The 22344-nt window shown below is 38.4% G+C and overlaps 1 protein-coding gene across 1 annotated transcript; it reads left to right on the forward strand.

The window, feature by feature from the left end:
• The first annotated feature begins 522 nt into the window (after nucleotides 1-522).
• On the forward strand, nucleotides 523-15212 carry LPAR4 (lysophosphatidic acid receptor 4). The gene is made up of 5 exons (XM_059678471.1): nucleotides 523-809; nucleotides 1729-1865; nucleotides 3010-3056; nucleotides 4023-4124; nucleotides 12759-15212. Exon 5 carries the CDS (start codon nucleotides 12835-12837, stop codon nucleotides 13945-13947), a length of 1113 nt encoding a protein of 370 aa, XP_059534454.1. The 5' UTR covers nucleotides 523-809; nucleotides 1729-1865; nucleotides 3010-3056; nucleotides 4023-4124; nucleotides 12759-12834; the 3' UTR covers nucleotides 13948-15212.
• The last annotated feature ends 7132 nt before the right edge of the window (nucleotides 15213-22344 follow it).

The following is a 22344-nucleotide window of genomic DNA, read 5'->3' on the forward strand; positions in this document are numbered from 1 at the left end:
TTTCTGTGTTAGTGTGAGGTTTAACTCTACATAGTATAATAGGAATGTATTTGTGGTAGCATTCACTTTTGCCTTTCCCTGAACCAGAATTATTATCCATATTGTTGTAATTATTTAAACAAATTAGCATAAACAAGGGCTGCTCATAATTCCTCCAAGTTTGGCGGTTTGTCTCCTCCTCCTCCTCATTAGAATTGTGGAGGGGTAGCAGTTCTGCAGCAAAGACAGGCACACAGGCTTTCTCTGTGGATTAACTGGTTAGGAGAGACACTTTTTATATTGCCAAGCAGCACTTAAGCTGCTAATTCTTGACTGTGAAAACTACTTTTCCTGGGCAATGCTCTTTAAGGAAAAACTTCAGTCCAGGGATTGGTGACTAAGGGAATGAGGGAGCACAGGGGATTGGGCGGGGTCTCGGCTCCCAATAGTGCCTCCTTATCCAATGAAAAGCATTTCCTATTGAGACCCCCAGAAGTTCCCCCGGCCCTCAGCTTCAGCCGGGAGTTTGGGCCTTTTCTTGTGTCCTGTTTGTTAAAGGCATGCCGGCTACTGCATTCAAGAGGGCCATTTCTTAACAAAGGGAAGGAGATAGATGTAAATAAGCTCACATTTTCAGAATGAGCGGTTCGCTGTAAGAAGCTGTGGCAGCCCAGAGTCTGCTACTTTGGGCTGGGCTAACCTTTCCCTGTTTAAAAAAAAAATGGATTAAAATATGCACTTTTAAAGTGCGAGTTGCCCGTTCACATGCTTATTAGCTAATTTTCTGCCCGCTTGAGCACACTCTCTCATCTAGCACATTCTTTCTTGGGGTAAGTCTCTTTGAGAAAGATTTGATTTGGGCGTTTGTGGTTGGGGGTGGGGTGGGTGGAGGCAGCGTAACAGACTTCAGTGGAATTGCTTTGAGTGTTTGGGGAAAGAAATTAGATTTCAACTCTGAAGTGCTGAACAGATCGTCGTGTCGAATGGTTTAAAAAAAAACAAAAGGAAGAATTTCTATTGTTTTGTTTTGGCAATAATATTGTTTCAGTGGAAAAGATACAGGATTTTCAGGCTGTTGTTTTATGTAAACACAGAGTAGAGCTTAGAAATTCTTTTGGCTAGCTTTATATTTCGTTGGTTTGCAAGTGATTGTGAGCTAATGTGGCTCCTATTATGAGGTTTCTTCTAGGAAAACTATATGGAGCATGCTTTGATGCTTAATTGATATATGGAGAATGTGACATTTGCTATATTGAATAATTCATGAACTTGACTATGAAGGAAGAAACATTTCAATGAAAAACTAATTCTGGAATAAATTGAATTTACTATTATATGTTAAATTAATTGCTGTTTTTCATACAAAAGCAATAATATGACATTTAACATTCTCTTCTTGCATGTCCTGAATATTTTTTACAATTTAGCTACAAGATCTTTAACTGATAAACATTGTATTTTAGTTACTTTGTTTTAGGAAATATAGTAATATAATTCATCATTATTCCAACATGGACAAAACCAGATAAATCCAAATCTTAGAACATTTCAGAGGTTTTTTTGGGGGGGTTATTCACTTTGCTACCTTACTAAATGACACCATCTTTCTTTTTCCTTGACTAACATCAAGACAATAAAAACTGAAGCTCCAAATTATACAGTGGCTTTGAAACATGTTTATTTTTCAGAACAAAATTCCAAACAACATATCCTATCAACAGGATTTTAAATCCTTTTTCCTTGTCACAGATGAAAAGTTTACACTCCTGCTATAAAGGATGAGTTCAGCTGATACTTGATGGCGTCTAGCATCTCCTGCCAATCAGAGATGCGAATGAAAGCAGCATTGGAACAATCAGATCATCCTTTCAGAATGTGTACTCTCTGTAAGTTAAAGAGAGGACCGGGAAGATGCCTAACAGCAACACTTAGGCCAAAATTAGCTAGAGCTTCCTTTATTCAATTTCCTTCGAGAGAAAATGCGTGATAGTTATTGCCCTTGCTGTGGTGTGGTCAGGGCCTAATTGTGTAGTTGCCTTCTTTTTCTGTGTGTACGGTCAGGTCACCATATATTAGTATTCTCTTGGCCTTCACCAGGAAGGAAAAAACACACACCTATAATGTATTTGTGAATATTAGTACTGAAAATTGGGAGCTTAATAGGAGGTCACCTACCACTGGGAATCCAGCCTTATATTTAGTAGATAGGTAATTTTATCAGAACAAAACAGAGGATAAGTATTCTATTGATTTTATTTAGTTATGTTCTGAAGTATTTCGATAACCTTATATTTTGAGGAAAGAATTGACTAGGTGACCAGGGAGCAGGTAGCAAAGGTTGAGGAATAAACTTAGTTAAAGCTTACACGCTTACTGATATGGGCATAAAGACAGGATATGAGAAAAACGAGGTCATTAGGAAGACTTAGAACTAATTAATAATATTTCTGATATTAAAGGTATCTAAACTATATATGGTGACAGACTTACTGTGGTGTTCATTTTGCAATAAATACAAATATCAAATTATTATGTTGTACAGATAAGACTAATATGTATGCCAATTATTCTTCAATTAAAATAGATAAAATAAATCTAGGAATAATTTCATAAAGTCTAACAGAAATGAATTCTCCTTACTTCACACTTTGAGGGATTAATTTTTTTTTTTGCAATGACAAATGGGAGCAGGTGAAAAAACTGACTAAAGGGGTCAGTGAGGCCATGCCATCGCACCAGTTGAAAGTTGCTATCAATTAAGGCAAAAGACAGAATAAGAAAATAAACTGAGGTCCAAAAAGGGATTGTGACTTGCTCTCACACAGTTAGCTAGTGATGGGGCTGGATGTGGTTTTATTGAATTAATAACAAATATGAAAACTTCAGGGTATTTGAAATTCCAAGTTTGCTTGGATTCCAAATAAAAAGAATTTTTTTAAATAATCTGTATCAATTTTGAAAGCTATAAAAAAAGAAATGTTAATGTTTCTGTCTTCATAAGCCAGTAAAATAATATTCATTTCATTCCAGGAATACTGCTCTCTGGAGGAGTGCGAAAATCAATTCTCAATATTAAGGTGATCTTAAATATATTTTAAATTGTCTAATGACTTTACTATTTTTATTTCAGTTCTCTTAGATTAGAACAAATTATTTCAAGAGAGTTGGAGTATTATTTAACCGTCTGCTTTGTTTAGGCCACCTTTGTTTAGAAGGTGGTGAGATGTGACAATAGTATAAATTTGGCACTAACAGATGCCTCTACTTTCTAAGCAGTAAATGAGTAGGGTTCAAACGTAGGTGCTACTTGTAAGAATTTTAATTGCCAACTATTTCTGGTTCTATACAACTATTTTGTGCGGACTTGTGATTTGAAGATGTTATAGATGTGCTATATTGGTTAGGCTTAGTCCATCCTAGTAGAGGCAGCAGTGATTGTCAGTGTGCAAATGCCCAGAACTTGAAACCTTGTTCATATCACTATAGTTCAGGGAGAAATAAATTTAACTGGGGTAGGAGTGCAGGTTGGAAACATGCCAATAGGGTCTCCACCTGTTGTTCCAGTCTTCTTTCCTCTTCCCTTATCAAGGCTCTTGCCAAATAGTAACAGTTGTTGCCAGGGAAAAAGAAAAGAAAAAAAAAAAAAAGAACAAAGAGCCAACATAACTTCAGGCCAAAAAAACCCCTCCTCTGTTCAGTTATTTTTAATTAAGTATATTACCTTAGGGAAGTGGAGGAAGTATTTTTATGCCTTTTGCCATTAGTTATCTTTAAACAATTATAGGTTACACAGACTCATGGACGTTTTGCTTATCAATACAACCAATAAAATATGGCAAAATAGTAGCAGGTTTGGAAAATAAAACATGATCTGATATTATGTAATAATGAAATGCAAAACATTCAGATAACATTTTAAAATATGTTGGCACTCATTTAGTTTGATTTGTATCATTTAATCCTTTTTTACCCTATGATCTTGACATACATTTTATTGAAAAGTCTTTTGATGTCACACTATTGTGACTAATTGTATTTCACAGCATCCATTGGAGGAAATCCCTAACCACAGTGCCTCCAGAAAGTTATTTGATCACCCAAGTCTCAGATAAAATTGGTGCCAGAATTTGGTTTGAACTAATGCGGTGAGTACCAATCTCCTGATAATATCTTTCTTCATAATTCTTCAATTATTTTTGTAACCAATACTTCCAATTTATGATAGATTATATAATATCAAAATCCACGAAGATTTGTGATTGTTTATTGTAGTCCAGGCAATTTTGGTGTAGATGAATATTGATTCTTTGGTTTTAAGCCCTCTATGCCACTGGTATATACCTTTAGAGATGGACAACATGGTTTTTATTCATATTATCAGGATCAGTATTCAAGAATATCAGATAAACTGGTATGCAAATTGCTAACTGATTCTTTAATCAAAAATAAACAAGGATGTCAGTCTGTTTTATGAGAGAAAAAAAACCTCAGACACAGATAGCAATAAGGTAATTACCAGAGAGAAAAGGGAATGGGGGCAGGTAGAAGAGAGTAAATGGGGTATAAATGGTGATGGAAGGAGACTAGACTTTGGATGATAAATATACAGTTTATGTATTATGGAATTGTACACTTGAAACCTATAAGATTGTATAGCCAATGTAATCCCAATAAATTCAATAAAAAATAAAAAAATAAACAAGGCATATCAATCTAAACAATTGATACACATGGGGAGGCTTGTTTGAAATAATACCTCATACAGATCAATTTCTCAGCTCAGTTCTGGAGTGAAATATCTACCTATGGTTTCCTCCATATGTCAAAAGGCTGGGTTATGTTTTGAAAACTATTATGAAACATAAACAAATGCATAGTTACATCAGTTGGAACCATGGGTATGATTGTGACCTGTCCTGACTTGGTCTAGAACCGTGGTCGGCAAACTGCGGCTCGCGAACCACATGTGGCTCTTTGGCCTCTTGAGTGTGGCTCTTCCTAAGCCTTAGGAGTACCCTAATTAAGTTAATAACAATGTACCTACCTATATAGTTTAAGTTAAAAAAAAATTAGCTCTCAAAAGAAATTTCAGTTGTTGTACTGTTGATACTTGGCTCTGTTGACTAATGAGTTTGCCGACCACTGGTCGAAGAAGATTTCGTTAAGAAGTCTTATCTGTTAGTAGTCACTCATCTGAGGAACAACAGTATGTACATATTCCCTGTTACTCCAGCATCATGTTTTGTTTTGTTTTTAATTTTCTTTTTTTCCATTTTAAAATGTATTTTTTATTGTTGATAGTATTACAGATATCTCCCATTTCCCCCTCTTTCCCCCCCTCCTCCTAGCCCCTACCCATCCCCCAGGTCTTCACTACCCTATTGCCTGTGTCCATGGGTTATGCATATAAGTATATGAGTTCTTTGGTTTATCTCTTCTCATGCCCCCACATGATGGTTTTGATTTGTATTTTTTGCAACATTTTTGTATTTTTTCATTTACCTCACTGCTAGATATTTATAGGCCAGGACACAATAGGTTTCAGCTTCCTCTGAAAACCATTGTGTCAATGTTCCTAAGCTTCAACCAGAGCAGAAAGAGGAAATGCTCTGGGGATCAGAAGCACTCTGATCTGACCCTGAGCTCATGAAAAAGGGAAAAAAGCAAGAGAATTGGAGTATACTTTGTCTTCAAGGCTTTATTTTCCTCTGGACTCTCTTTTGTAGGGAACAAAAGCAAGCCAGCCTTTTTAGGCTACTGGGCATATGTCAGAATTTAGAGCTTTGTTTTTAACATATCATCTGAAAGTTTAGCATTAGTAAAGTGGAATGATTTAGGTATGTATTTTAATAGGGCCAAAAGTCTAACTCTGCTTCCTCCAAGAGCCCCAAAGATTCCAAACATGGTATATTTCATTAACATTAGAAATGTTTATAAAAAGAAAAAAATTGTGAACACTAGTATGAACTGTCCGAATTGGCTCCATATGTGTAGGTCAGAGTTAATAATTCATTGGGGGTCAGATTTCTCTTTGGTCAACCTCCAGGTGACCTACTTCCTGCCCATTGTCAATGAAAATGCATCCACCCAGTATTCTGACCCCTCTAGGTGATTAATTGTTGGAATAATTGGCTACAATGGTCTTCACAAGACAATAGTCTAATGCTACTTGCAGTGGAAGATGTAATTAACTGCGTCAGCCTATTTTTTTTCTTCTTGATCTCATCTGAAGCTCAAGAGTTGGCCCTTTGCCTCCATTCAGTGCACAATATGTTATCCATTTAGGAAAATCTAGTGGTTAAAAACACTGCTTTTTTTTGTGAAAAGAAAGGAAGCCAGTCCAAAAAGAGAAATTGTTTCTTGAATGCTGTTGATTCTCCGTCAGAATCAGCTTAAGAGCCAAATACCTCTCTGATTTTTTTAAACCATAGCTCAGTGGGAGATATTCCTTTGGAGCACCATCCTGGATTGTCCTATTATGAGAAAATTGTGTTAAGGTTGAAACTCAAGAGAGGCTCTCTGAGATATAAGGTATACATGGTGTTAGGAGAATGATGTGTTGCAAATATGTAGTTCAGCAAGAAAGACAGTCATAGGTGTCCAGTTGTGTCAGGGGAGGGAGAAAGATAAAAGCTTATATAATGTTTATTTGTGGTTAGTTAGACCTGAATACTGGCAAGCACATAAACCTCTTCATAAGCCCTGTTCAATCTTCCTAACATCAGCTGTGAGACTCAGAGGTATGTTTATACAGGGAAGAGAAACTGTATAGCTAAGTTACAGAGTGAACCAGTGTCTGAGTCGGAAATAGAACTCCTTGCTTCCAATGCTGTGTTAAGTCCCATCACCACACCTTCACTGCTAGACAGCAAAGGTGCTGTGTGTTTAAACAAGGGAAAGCTATGAATAGGGCCTTAGTGGCAGTTTCCCATGCCCTCTCTTCAGGATTGAGACTAAATGCTTTCTTGTTTGTGGTCCTTTCTCTCCACAATATTTGGTTACTCAAAGCAGCAAAGTAGACATATTAAGTATTTGCAGACTGCATGCTGTGGGTATAATGCATACGTTCTGGGAGACATAAAACTGGATGGAAAACTGGGGAGACAGAGCTCACCTATTTCAAACACACCATTTTGGGCAGTACAAAATAATACATAATCAGAGAGCTGGAAGCATGCTGTGTAAATGGCTCACTATTGGGCAGACTGGAGGAACTCTGGGGGCGGGTAAAAAGACTTCTATTATGAAAACATTTTCCAAATCAAATAAATTTATTGTCAGTACTTACTATAGAAGGCAGGTACAAGCAAATACTAGCAAATGAAGCTTGACTTTAATGTTGGGTTTTGCAGTCCCATATTTATTTTAGATTGTGCAACTATGTTAGATTTTGATTTCTTTCAACAATTAAAAAAGACCTTTAGAGCAATGGATAGTGATTTGGGGTGTTAAAAATAGCATGTAAAGTGGTTTAAGCAGTTGACACGTTCACCATTCTCTTTTTGTTTCTGCCATCCCATTGGTGAAACAATGCAGTAACTTGGGTCTACAGCTCCCAAAGTAAAGTATGAAATCCATTGACTGATATTTTCTAGTCTATTCCTGTATTTTTCCAACCAGTTTCAGTGGCCTTAAGCAGAGTTATTGCATATTATACTTCTTCCTGATAAAATTGAAATGTTTGAGATGAAGCAAGATACAGAGGATAGGATTGGAGTAATTGTGAAATAGAAATACCTCCCAAGGCCCTAGATACAAATTAGATTACAGCACTGACCTCTCCCCAGCAACATCATTTTTATTTCACCCTTTCTTCTCTTTCTCTCAATTCTCCTGGTTTTTTTTCTCTGATACTTCCTTTCCCATCTCCTATTCTGCTCTCTCCACCTATATTTACTTCTTTCTCATCTGCCTTTTTTTCCTATCTTGGACCTTGTTTGGCCTAGGTTCCTGCTTCTATATATCAAAGTTGCCTCTAGCAAATTTGAGCTGGGCTTATGAGATAAAATGGTCAAGAAGGAATATGATCTTAGTGCCATGTTAGGCTCAGGGGAAGCACTTCATAAAGATTTGTTAAACAAGAATTCAGGAATAGCCAGATTCCAATATTAATTGAAAACTTTAGCTATTGAAAATAACAACTCTTTGCATCCTGGATTTTTCAAGGTCATCTTTCTCTATAGGCACTGTAGTGAGTGAATTTCTTTTTTCCTCAAGCCAAACACTGAGGTGATTTCAGGTCTCTATAATGCTGGCAGATTTCCCCCTCCACTCCCTTCTTTGTTATATAGAAAGTGTCTTTGACCTGTTCCCTGGGAGTTGGGAGGAAAAAGTGACATAAGTAGGAATCACTTCAAAGAAATGCCTTTCACATTTTAAAATATAATTATGTAAAAACCCATTACTGGCTATATCAGGGGACAAAGAGCACTTTTATCCCATATCCTCTCCATTGAAAACATTCAGCATCTACTTGTCTATAGTGTATTACAGAACATTCGAAAGACAGTTTTTGTCCAATGGCAGCTGTTAATCTAATTGGTTAGTAAGATTTCTGTATGTACCTTTGAACAATGTTGGCCTAGTTACCCAACAGAGATGATTAAGTTAGTGGCTACCACATGTACAAGTGGTGGCAGGCAGAGGGCATGTAACTAGCTAGGTGAGAATACATTTCACTTGTGTTCACCAGAAAAGGCTTTATTGACCAGGGCCATATTAGGAGCTGAAGGCATGAAATAAGTGATGGAATGGGCAGTGAGAGAGAGAGAAGGAGGACATCCCAGGCCAAGCATGTCAAACTCCCGACCCACCACGACTATCTTTGTGGCCCAGTCAATATAACAGTATGTAAGAAATGCTCTAATAAAAATTTCATAACTTAATTTTTACAATATTCAGTTATACATAATTATTAATAACTAGAGGCTTGGTGCACGGATTTGTGCACATTGAAAGGAAATTAATTAGAAGGTGGCTGGTGGGGCTGGACTAGGTGAGATAGTCCAGACACGCCCTGGAGCCAACTTCCTGTGGTCCCTCCCCAGCTGGCAGCACCTGAGGTGGCACTGGGGCTTGAAGGGTGTCTGTGGAATGAGTCGGGTCCCTCCAGCAGGTGGGTTTCCTCAGCCTGGCCTGCAGGGATCTGGCCGAAACCGAATGTCTGACATCCCCTGAGGGGTCCTGGAGTGCGAGAGTGCACTGTGCAAAGTTGCTGTTGCTCAGCAGCTCCAGCGTTGAGCATCTGACCCCTGGTGGTCAATGTGTGTCATACCTACCAGCTGGGTGGCAGTCTGCCGGTCACATAGCCTTATATATATACTAGAGGCCCGGTGCACAAAAATTTGTGCACTCGGGGGGGAGGGAGGGTCCCTCAGCCCCACTTGTGCCCTCGTGCAGTCTGGGACCCCTCAGGATATAATGACCTGCTGGCTTAGGCCTGCTCCCGGGTGGCAGAGGGCAGGCCCAATCCCTAGGTGCAGCCCATGGTCAGGCTCAGAGCAGGGCTGATTGGGGAGTTGGGGCGCTGCCCCCTGTCATGCACAGAGCAGGGTGGATTGGGAGGTTGTGATGCCACCCTCAGTCACGCTCAGGGTAGGGCCGATTGGGGGGTTGGGGCACCACCCCCTGCCACACTCAAGGCAGGGTCGATGGGGAGATTGTGGCACCACCCCCTGTCATGCACAGAGCAGGGCCAATCAGGGGGTTGGGGAGCTGCCCCCTGTCACTCACAGAGCAGGGCCCATCAGGGGGGTTGGGGCTCCATACCCTGTCATGCACAGAGCAGGGCCCATCAGGGGGTTGGGGAGCTCCCCCCTGTCACACACAGAGCAGGGCCGATCAGTGGCTTGAGGAGCTCCCCCCGTCACACACAGAGCAGGGCGGATCGGGGGTTGGGGCGCCACACCCTGTCACACTCAGGGCAGGGCCAATGGGGAGGTTATAGCTCTACCCCGTCTCACACAGAGCAGGGCCCATGGGGGGCGGTTGGGGCACCGCCCTCTATCACCCACAGAGCAGGGCCAATCAGAGGGTTGCGGCGCTGCCACTGTCACACTCAGGGCTGGGCTGATGGGGAGGTTATGGCTCTACCCCATCACACCCAGAGCAGGGCCCATGGGAGGGTGGGGTTGGGGTGCCGCACCCTGTCACGCTGATCCTGGTGCCAGGAGGCCTCGCGGCTCTGCTGATCCTGGGGCTGGGAGGCATATTACCCTTTTACTATATAGGATAGAGGCCTGGTGCACGGGTGGGGGCTGGCTGGTTTGCCCTGAAGGGTGTCCTGGATCAGGGTGGGGGTCCCCACTGGGGTGCCTGGCCATCCTGGATGAGGGGATGATGGCTGTTTGCAGCTGGTCACACACCCTTCAGGGTGGGGGTCCCCACTGGGGTGCCTGGCCAGTCTGGGTGAGGGGCTGAAGGCTGCTTTCAGGCTGGCGGGTGATTGAAGCTCCCAACTGCTCCTTTTTTTCTTTGTTTTTATTCTGGGCCAGCTTTAGCTATGAGGCTTGGCTCCAGCTCTTAGGCCTCGGCTGCTGAAAGCAGGTATCTGGTTTGTTTGGGTTCTATAATTGAAACACTGTTTCAACTCCAGCTCTGAGATACCGGCTGGCTGAAAGCAGGTTTCTGGGGTTTTGTTTAGCTTCTATATTTGTAACAATTTTTCAAACTGCAAGCTCAGAGGCTGGCAGCGGCAGGCGGGGAACGTTGGAGTCCTCCATCACTGAAGCAAGCAAGCCTCATGTTTGCTTCAAGCTACCTGGCTGCCGGCCGCCATCTTGGCTGGCAGTTAATTTGCATATCGCCCTGATTAGCCAATGTGAAGGGTAGCGGAGGTACAGCTAATTACCATGTTTCTCTTTTATTAGATAGGATAGATGAACTACAACCTTCGCTAATGACTAATTACTATAATCATGTTGCATTCATTTCCCTTATGTGCCTTACGTGCCTTATGCGCAGGTGCACCATTTCTTTCCACTAATACTAGCAGCGGATATTTTAGCAGCCAGTTTCCTTGTCATTAGTCTTTTACTGACTTGTTTGGTGTGTGCAACAGGAAAAATTTCGCTTTTGGAGAACAAGATAAACAGGTTTGTTTGCATTATGCATATTAATTTGTGCAGTTATTCAGTGTCTGGTAAGTTAATATTCAAGAAAAAATATTAATTTTTATTAAAATGTTCTATTATTTTATGTTAACGATTACTCATTTATTTCAGCCCTTTGTATTCAGCATGTCTCTATCCAAATAAACCTACGTTTCTATGAAAATTGAAGCTTTTTTTTTTTTGCAGCCCACATAAACTTAAACCTTGTCTATTTGGCCCATGTTAGCCTTTGAGTTTGACATGCTTGTCCTAGGCTTAGGGTTTAGCATGGGAGAAGTTTGGAAAGGGGGTTACAATCTGCAGGAGGCAAATGCTGATATCATTATGTGAATTATCTCTCTAGAAAAATAATGTGATACAGTGAAGAATTTTTTAGCTAGAAGCTTTAATTAACAGGGATCCTTGCTCTCAGAAGTCATGTTTTAGAAGAAAAACATGAATCAACAGTTTAATTCAGGAATTTAGTCTCAACTATTTTAAGAGCATGTCCTGGAGGTCCCATATCCACCTGTGTAACAGACCTAATACTCATACAATGAAGTTTAGCAATATTGGAGAGTAGACAATACCATTTAGAGTAGCTTAATCATTTGGTTAGGAATTAAAAAACCTTAGTTTTGGTTTTGACTATATCATTTGTACATTTTTCCAATTGTGACATTACTGTAATTCGAAATTACATAGGCCTTAGTTTCTGCTTCTGTGATATGGTGAACATTTCTTGTCTTATGTACCTTATGGTGTTCTTGTGGGAATCAAATAATACATGCATACAGTGGGGCCTTGACTTACGAGTGTCCCGACTAACGAGTTTTTTGAGATATGAGCCATCTCTCGGCCGATTTTTGCTTTGAGTTGTGAGCTAAAATTCGGGTTATGAGCCAGCTTCAGATTCCCCACCACTAGTTGGCGCAGCGAACGTCACAGTGAATGCCACAACATCAGCCCAGCATCACGTGTCTCACTCATTCACTTTTTGATTGATATACGAGTAATTTGAGTTACGAGCTCTGTCACGGAACGAATTAAACTCATAAGTCAAGGCCCCCCTGTACGTATGTGTGTGTGTGTGTGTGTGTGTGTGTGTGTGTGTGTATATATATATATATATAATTTCTTGATTTCAGAGAGGAAGAGAGAAAGAGAGAGAGATAGAAACATCAATGATGAGAGAGAATCATTGATTGGCTGCCTCCTGCACACCTCCCACTGGGGATCAAGCCACAACCCAGGCATGTGCCTTTGGCTGGAATCAAGCCTGGGACCCTTCAGTCCGCAGGCTGATGCTCTATCCACTGAGCCAAGCTGGCTAAGGCAAAACATGCTTTTGAAAGCTAAAATGTGCCATATAAATTTCAAAGTATTAGTGTTGTTTTAACTATCAGTCTCTCTCCTCCCCCTCCTAGATCCCCTCCCCCCATAGCTCTTTCTGTCATGTAACCACAATATCTCATTCCTGTTCATTGCAATGCTACAGTACTCCACTTATTGTATTCAATATGATCCTTCCACTCCTGCAATGTACTCTTAGAGTACTTTTTAACATATGGAAGGTGCTCAAAAGGAACTTGTCAAACCAAATCGAATGTTATTTCCAATCTCGGTAGACAGAATATCTTTTACTATGGAAGGTAGATTTGATGATTCATAACATCTTGTCTCTCATAGGAGGAAAACATTTTCTACCAGTCCCTAGTGTGAGAGTGGTGAACCCTGCAGCCAGCAGGCCTCCTGAAATAAATCCATGGGTGACGGAAGATTAATTGACTTCCAATTCCAAGTTTTAAATTCAAGCCTCAGACCCAGATTGGGCAATGCTACTGCCAATAATACTTGTATTGTTGATGATTCCTTCAAGTATAATCTGAATGGTGCTGTCTACAGTGTTGTATTCATCCTGGGTCTGATAACCAACAGTGCCTCTCTGTTTGTCTTCTGCTTCCGCATGAAAATGAGAAGTGAGACAGCTATTTTTATCACCAATCTGGCCCTCTCTGATTTGCTCTTTGTCTGCACTCTACCTTTCAAAATATTTTACAATTTCAATCGCCACTGGCCTTTTGGTGACACTCTCTGCAAGATCTCTGGGACTGCATTCCTTACCAACATCTATGGGAGCATGCTCTTCCTCACCTGTATTAGCGTGGATCGTTTTCTGGCCATTGTCTATCCCTTCAGATCTCGTACCATTAGGACCAGGAGGAATTCTGCCATTGTGTGTGCTGGAGTCTGGATCCTGGTCCTCAGTGGTGGTATTTCAGCCTCCTTGTTCTCAACCACTAATGTCAACAATACAACCACCACCTGCTTTGAGGGCTTCTCCAAACGTGTTTGGAAGACTTATTTGTCCAAGATCACCATATTTATTGAAGTTGTTGGCTTCATCATCCCTTTGATATTGAATGTCTCTTGCTCTTCTGTGGTGCTGAGAACCCTCCGCAAGCCTGCTACGCTGTCTCAAATTGGGACCAATAAGAAAAAAGTGCTGAAGATGATCACAGTGCATATGGCAATCTTTGTGGTCTGTTTTGTACCCTACAATTCTGTTCTCTTCCTGTATGCCCTGGTGCGCTCTCAAGCCATTACCAATTGCTTTTTGGAAAGATTTGCTAAAATTATGTACCCAATCACCTTGTGCCTTGCAACTCTTAACTGTTGCTTTGACCCTTTCATCTATTACTTCACCCTTGAGTCCTTTCAGAAGTCCTTCTACATAAATACCCATATCAGGATGGAGTCCATGTTTAAGACTGAAATACCTCTAACCACAAAGCCTTCCCTTCCAGCTATTCAAGAGGAAGTCAGTGATCAAACAACAAATAATGGTGGTGAGTTAATGCTAGAATCCACCTTCTAGGTACGAGAATTGTCTTTAGATCCAAATATGATTTCTCCTATGATTATTTTCCTGTTATGAATAAGATGAAAGATTTGAAGCTAATGATACTGAGAATAGATTAATGTACTAAATACAGCCAAATACATTTATTTGAGCATTTACTGTATATATTCTGATTTGTTCAATAATTATAGGTCAGGTCTAATTACTACAACCAAAAGTAATTGCCAAACTCTTCTGCTGGGTTGAAATTTTATTATATCACATTATATAACTGGCAAGTGGACTTGACTTTAGTGATATGGGTATTACTTTCAAACTTTTAAAAACATACTCCTGAAAATATTTGGTAATTAGATTGGGCCTATAAATATAGAACAAATTCAGGGATTATTTAAAACAGACATTTTGTGTTACTACTGATATATTTTTGTTTGAATTGTTTTTCTTTGAATTTCCATCAAGTTTATTTTGGCACAAGAACATATTTTAGCCTAAAATAATTAATAAGAAATGTATCCAATTTAAAAGGGCTGGCAAATTTATTTATATATGTTGAAAGCAGAAACATTAATTGTGTTTGCATGAGCATGGATGGGAAGAAACAGAAAATTAACTGGATTTACACATTTTCAGTCACCAACAGTGTTGGTTTTTTTAAATTCTTTTTTTTTTTTACTACATTAAGAATTTCATATGAAACTTCAAATCCAGAAAGCTGATAAATATTTGCCCAAGACAGTTATACAATGGAAAATCATGTAAAACAACAAATGTCCATTAAAAATCTAAGTAACACCAATAGTTTTTTCTTAGAATTTCCAATTTCTAATATTACGTTTGAGGGACTGGTTTCTATAAAATATTCTCCATATGAAATTTTGGAGCACAGTGCAGCCAGAAAGCTGTTTCATTTGTGTCTATGTTGGAGCAAATTGGAAAAAAATAACAAAGTAATAATAACAAATAAAACAATAAAACCAACAAAAAGCTTTCTTAAAATTTGCATTAATAATTTAGGGGATGGGTGGGTAGGAGAGATTTGTAACTTTAAATTGCTTCCCCCCCCCAAATTTTGGAACATAGTGTAGTCAGACCTGCTGAATTTGTGCCCAGGGTGGGAGCATATTGAATAAAATATATAAACTAAACCAAACCAATACAAACAAGAAAACAGAAAAATTATAAAACAATAAGAACAGCAAAACATATTTCTAATACTTGCATCAATGTTTTATTTGTTGAAGATCTTTAAATTTAAAATTTGTATGAAATTTTGGAGTAATATATATATATATATATATATATATATATATATATATATATATATATGCTGATTTGTTCAATAATTATAAGTCAGGTCTAAGTACTATAACCAAAAGTAATGGCCAAACTCTTCTGCTGGGTAGAATTCTGAATTTGTGACCAAGTGAAGAGTGAATTTGAAAAAATAAAAAAACAAAACAACCCCAAATAAAGGGGGAAAAGCACGAATAATTTAGAGCTTTTTTTTTTTTTTTTTAGCGTTAGCAAAACTTGTCAAATGCTATAACTTTAATATGATGCTTTGCATCAAAATGCAGCTAGGCACCCAGTTCAGGAGCAATTAAAGTCATTATTTTTTTAAAAAAGAGGAAACATTTTTTGTAACTCACTAAAACAGCAAAAGTAATAAGAAAACCCTTAAAAACTCTACCATTTATTGGATGAACTGTAAATTTAAGAATATTAAGACTTGTAAAGAAAACTTCTGAGCACAATATAGCTTGAAAGATGATATATTGTGCTTATGCTAGGAGCAATGGAAATAAATACCCCAGATATAAACTACACACACACACACACACACACACATAAAATACTGCAAAAAATAAATATTCTTAAAATGGACATTAATCAATTTTTAAAATACCTGGATGATATAGCAATTTTAAAATGTTAAGGCTGCCGGTAACAAGGCACGTTAGCTGCTAAACTTGTGCCAGAAAGTGATTAAAATATTAAAAACCATAAGACAATAACCAAAAAGTAAAATTTTTAAAGAAATAAGCAAATTTTTAAATCTCTCCTTATCCTTTGTTTCCCTTTCTGATTGTGCATAGAATTAAAAGTACTAAGATTTTAAGTACACATTTCTAAGAATTATATAACTTTAAAAACTGCTAAAGCTGTTCGTGGATTAGGAACTAATAGAAAAATAAATGCTAAAATAATGGAACAGTAATAAAAATGAATTCTCAAAAATCACATTACTTTTTCCTCATTATCTAAAGTCCTAAAAATAATAATGCATTATATTTTCTTGTGAAAACAGGTAATAGATAGAATATATGACATTAGGTTCAGTTAGAGTAAATTAGGTTAAGTTAGGTTAAGCTCAGTTGTTAGGTTATATTTTAAGATAAAATTAGTAATCACAGTATGAATATTCTTTTTGTGGGTTTTTTTGGTGTTTTTTCTTTTCAGTTTCTTGTAAGTATAAATTATATGTGAACTTTTGTTTATGCCTTTGGCTCTCAAAATTATGAAACTGTAGGGTGATGATACCAAAACATTTAATGGGATATGTTAACCAAGTTGATGTAAAATATAACAGTAAACCTATTTTGTAATTTCTATATTTAGTTTTGTTTAATTTTCCATATTTCAATTTATTTTTATTAATTTCCATTTTGTAGTTAATATAACTTGGAATAATAAAACATTTGTCATATGAGCAATGTAATCAATAAAATTTAATGTGTAACTAAATGTAAAATTGACTTTTATTTTTATTTTTCATTTTTTTTTAAAAAAGCAATCAATCAGTTATAATTGCAATTTGGATTTTAATTGCTTATTAAATATAATAAAATACATTTGGATTATCTATCAGTTATACTTTGGTCTAGTGATTGAACTTATTCAACTATGTCTTCATTTGTGGGCACCCAGAGGCTTCTTTCCATTATCTTTCCATCATTGTTTAAGAAAGGACTTTTTATTTTTTTTTTTATTTTTTTTTTAAATATATTTTTTTAATTGATTTTTTACAGAGAGGAAGGGAGAGAGATAGAGAGTCAGAAACATCGATGAGAGAGAAACATCGATCAGCCGCCTCCTGCACATCCCCCACCGGGGACGTGCCCGCAACCCAGGCACATGCCCTAGACCGGAATCGAACCTGGGACCCTTCAGTCCGCAGGCCGACGCTCCATCCACTGAGCCAAACCGGCTTCGGCAAGAAAGGACTTTTTAAAGTATATTTGATCACAAATCAATTCCTATACTTTTGTTGAGGCTGTCTGGAGAAAAATGCAGAATTGCAAATAAAAAATCCCTGGGTGACTTTTCAACAATCAAGCTGAAAGGCTAAATACCACTTTCTCTGATTTTTCTGACTTGGTTTTGATATATTTGGAGTTTCTTGAAAAGCTGACTTTTGAATCTGATTTCTTGGATTTGATAAGATATCCTAGTACAACTGGGAGGCCTGAGGAATGTTAGAGCAAATAGACTATCTGATAACAATGAGATGCTTTAGGAGCTAGGTGGCTGACTGGTCAATAACTGGAACAGGTGGTGGTCCCAGGGTGGCAGCACAGGGAATTCCTGGTTATTGTTCCCATGCTTTCTAACTCCCAGGGAAAGCAATATTAGCATCTCTTAAATCACATTGCATATTGGTTCTCCATTAGATAGCAAATGCTGCTTTTTTTTCTGACATGACAAGGATGATCAGTCCTAGGCAATGTTTAAAATTATAGGAACTTTGTCATTAGTGACCTTCTAGGCCAGGTCCTCAAAAACAAAACAAAATAAAACAAAAACCACCAACAAAAGGAGACAGTTGCCATTTGTTTCACATCCCTATTGACCTCCTTTCACTTCTGACTCCACCCCCAGATTCCTGAACCTTATATTTGCTATGGTTTCCCAAACTTTCTCTTTCCTGCAGCCCTTTCCCACATCACTATCTCCTGCAGAAATATTGCTTCTCAATGGCCCAAAAAATACATAAACCTCTGTCAAGACAGTGACAGGTTGAATAGATTTACACTAAGGTGTGAATGATTGATCCATTCACTCATTGCTTTTAATCCCTCCATTGGTGTTTACATCTTAGAAAAGGAGTAAATTCTAGGTAATTCAATTGACTGAAGCAGGGTTAGGATGGGGAGAGATGACTGTTTTAGTGCATCATAAATCATCTCTTGAGCCTCAGCCTGCCTCACATCCTGGTAAATACTCTGTAATGTAACTCTCTTGTTCTGCTCTCTTACCATTACCCTGCATGATTCCATAGCCTACTCTTCCTTTCTCCAGACAGCCCTCTTTTCCAAAACTGGCCATGGTGACTGAGAACCTGTATTCTCATTTCATATAGTCTTGGATTCTTTTGCCCAAATATCTCCTAGTTCTTGTGGATTTAGTGAAATGGTTCTTAAAATAAAAAGCATTTTGTTTCAATAAGAAAACTAAAGCCGTCTACTGAGTAAAAATTTCCTCTATATTCAGGTTTTTAAAGACTTATGTATTTCCCACTGCTTTGCTTCTTTCCCTCTCTGAGTATCTCAATGAACTCTTCTCTCCCAAACACCCACAGAAGCACTGAATCATAGAACATAGAGGAATAGAGCCAGTATAAGCTCTGTGAGGAAACCCAGACAGGCTCTGAGACTGGGGAGACTTGTGTGGCCATGACAACTAGGTTTTTTTCCCTACTTATCATGGAGGAGCTCCAGCCATATAGATGAGAAGCTTGTTACAAAGAGCCCTCACTCCTTCCATTGCTAAACTGCTCAGCTTGTTACCTTTCTCATTCATGTTGGTGGTACCAAGGCCAGGTCACATTCCTCATTTGGGATCCTGGGACTTCTGAACTAACCCCAGTTCAAAGCAATTTGTGATTTTTGGGAAACTAGAGGCCTGATGCATGAAATTTGTGCAAGAGTAGGCTTTCCTTCCCCCAGCTGCCAGCACCAGCTTCCCTCTGGCACCCGGGACCCGGACTTCCCTTGCAGCCCTGGCTTCATCTGGAAGGTTGTCTGAAAGGACGTCTGTTCTAATTACACTTGATCTTAGCCAAAAGGCCGAGAAGTGATGATGCCTGGCCTAATTAGCATATTACACTTTTATTGTTATAGATAATTTGACTAGGGGAATACTTAGGAACTCAGAATTTATTTATTTACTTATTCAACAAATTTGTTGGACATCAACTATGTGCCAGACACTCTTCTAGGCACTAAGGATGCAGTGGTGGTAACAAGAGACAAAATTCTGTTTTACTCTGGAGTCAGAACAGGTAAAGCCCAAAACAAATGATTAAGCAAATTAAAAACTTATATGACAGATGATAACTAGTGCTGTAGAGCAAAATAGATCAATGTAAAGGAGAAAACATACCTGAAACTAAATCTCAGGATCCACAGCAGGACTGGTTTAAACATCATTGAAAAGAGGAGGATGCCTCTGTCTAAATAAATAAATAAAATTACTTAAAATAAAGTTTATGCTATACTTATCAATGCATATAAGGAAATGCAAGAAAGTTCTGATTGTAAAACATCACATTTTTAATGTTTATTTTTGAAGGAGTTTTAAGCTTTGAGTTGTCCAATTATTGTGCTTAGTCTATCTGCCTTTAAGTATTTATGCTCTTGTCCACGCTACAGAGACCACAAAGGCTAATGGAGACCCAGGCCTAGGCAACTTCCAGTGAGCAAAGCTGATCACATCATGGCCTCAGCCTCCTCTCTTCTGAGGTGTCATCCTGCAGTAAGAGGCTTGCTTGCTGTCTCTCTGTCTCTCTATTTCTCTCTCTCTCCACCATTTCTCTCCACCCCCAGAAAAACATGATCCCAAAGAAGGATCTGAATGCTAACTCAGTACTATAATAGAAGTTTAGGCTGGAAACCACAATCTGGTTTTCATACTAGCTTTTCCTATTCACTGAGTGAACTTGGTCAAGTCTCTCACTCTTTGCCTGAGTCCCTCTATTAGTAAAACGAACAAGTTTTTTTTTTTTTTTTTTAAGTCATCTCTGAGGTTCCTAATAGTTCTAAGGCTGGAACTCCAAACTTTCTGATGCTGAATCATAAATAACAATACTTATTAATAATATTGATATGGCCTGGCCAGTGTGACTCAGTAGATGAGCGTTGACCTATGAACCAGGAGATCACAGTTCGATTCCCAGTCAGGGTACATGCCTGGGTTGTGGGCTCGATCCCCAGTGTGGGGCGTGCAGAAAGCAGCCAATCAATGATTCTCTCTCATCATTTATGTTTCTATCTCTCTCTCCCTTCCTCTCTGAAATCAATAAAAACATCTTTTTTAAAATGTTGATATGGATAAGAAAGTGCTAGAAACTGTTTTAATAACTTTATGTGCATTTTTTCACAGCAATACTGTGTGAGGCTTTATGACTAATAGCAATATATAGATGAGAAAACAGGTTCACCAAGCTGAGGAAACTTAAAATAGTCATAGGGCTAATAAGTGGCAGTCTGATTTGATTCCAGTTCTGTATGTCACTAAAGCCTGTGTTCTTAATCAGTACTGGTTTGTCTATCCAGGACTATGAGTCTTAAGCCCAAAGGATGCATTTTTAATTGTGGAACTTCAGCCATTATGGGGAAGAAGAGGAAGGCTTTGTGGATAAGAGATCCTTCTGTTTCTTTGAAAATATCCAATAGGGATTGTGCTTTGCATAAAGTATCTCTTTTACTTTATTATTTTTTAAACTTTATTTTATTGTTTAAAGTATTCCAAATAGTAGTACATATTTCTCCTTTTTTCCCCCCATTGACCTTCCCCTGGCCTCCCTTACCACCCCCCACCCTGGCACATGCCCTCACCCCCCCCCCAGTGTCTTGTGTCCATTGGTTATGCTTATATGCATGCATACAAGTCCTTCAGTTGATCTCTTACCTCTTCCCCCTCCCAACCCTCCCCAGCCTTCCCGCTGTAATTTGACAGTCTGTTTGATGCTTCTCTGCCTCTGTATCTACCTTTTTGTTCATCAGGTTATAATGTTCTTTATTATCCATAAATGAGTGAGATCATGTAGTATTTTTCTTTCACTGACTGGCTTATTTCACTTAACATAATGCTCTCCAGTTAAAGTATCTCTTTTAATCTTTCCAACAATCTTATGAAGTAGGTACTCTTATTATGTCATTTATAAATAAAGGAACAGAGACACAAAGAGTTAAGTAAGTTGCCCAAAGTTTCATAGTAAGTGAGTTTTTATGAAACCCAACATCTAACCATGGTAAGGCTCACAAGATCAGGCCCTTATATATTGCCCAACCTCATCTCTTACTACTCTCTCTTTCATACTCAAAATCCAGGTGCGTTGGTCTTTCTGTTCTTTTTTTTTAAGTGAAGCTATTCTTGTCTCAGGGTCTTTGCCTTTGCTGTTCTTTTTTCTACTATGTCTCCATGTGGCTGGCTTCTTCTCATTATTCAGGTTCTTCCCTAATCATCCAATCTACAGAAGGTATGCAGTTACTCTTATGTCTTTACCATACTGTAATTTTCTTCAGAGCCCTCTTCATATTATTCTTTTTAATTTGTTCAGTGTCTGTATGCATTACTTTCCATAAAATCTAAGTTCCATGAGGGTAGCAGTCATGGTATTTTTTTTTTCAGTATAATATCTAGTATATTGTAGATTCTCAAGTAATAACAGTTGAATGAATCAAAGTGGTAGATCTGGGATGAGCAACCAGGTTTGTATGACTTTAAGGCTCTTTTTTATACTCTACTGAATCTTGATTTATCCTTTGAACATTTTTCCCCATGTGTAATATATTTTCTAATTGCTTTATGCTAATTGTCATCAGAACCTGAACATTGAACAGCAAAACATTTTTATTTTAGAGTATAATTGGCAAAGTACATACCTAATTTCCAAAAGAGGCTACTTTCATTATCCTAACTTTTCTTTTACTTCTCAGGTTTTTTTTCCCCAGAATGTAGGGGTTCCCACATATCTTTCCAAATATTCAAGGAACAGCTCAAAGAAAGAAGACAGATCTTGAGCTTGTTTAAAACTCTTAAGCTATATTTAAGTCCTAAGTAAATAACTCCACCTTTCCTTTTTCAGTTTCCTCTCATCTAATTTGTATTTTCTGGCACTTGCTGGCATTTCTGAGTTATACATTAGAGCGGAACCTTCAGTCCATATGGCATGTCACACAGCACATAAAATTGACTGCAGAAAAGTATATCTTGTTACTGGTGATTAAAAAAATCTCCCATTATTTTCAGCACACACTCCCTTGGTTGATTTTCAGTCAATTTCTTTATTAGAAACCACTGTCTAGCATTTGAGAGAACATGTTTTTACAAAAAAGGGGGGGGGGGAACTGCTATGTAATTGGATGCCATCCAGGAGGTGCATACATAGCTTAACTGTAACAGAGT

Source organism: Myotis daubentonii, chromosome X, assembly GCF_963259705.1.
Source record: "Myotis daubentonii chromosome X, mMyoDau2.1, whole genome shotgun sequence".
NCBI lineage: Eukaryota > Metazoa > Chordata > Mammalia > Chiroptera > Vespertilionidae > Myotis > Myotis daubentonii.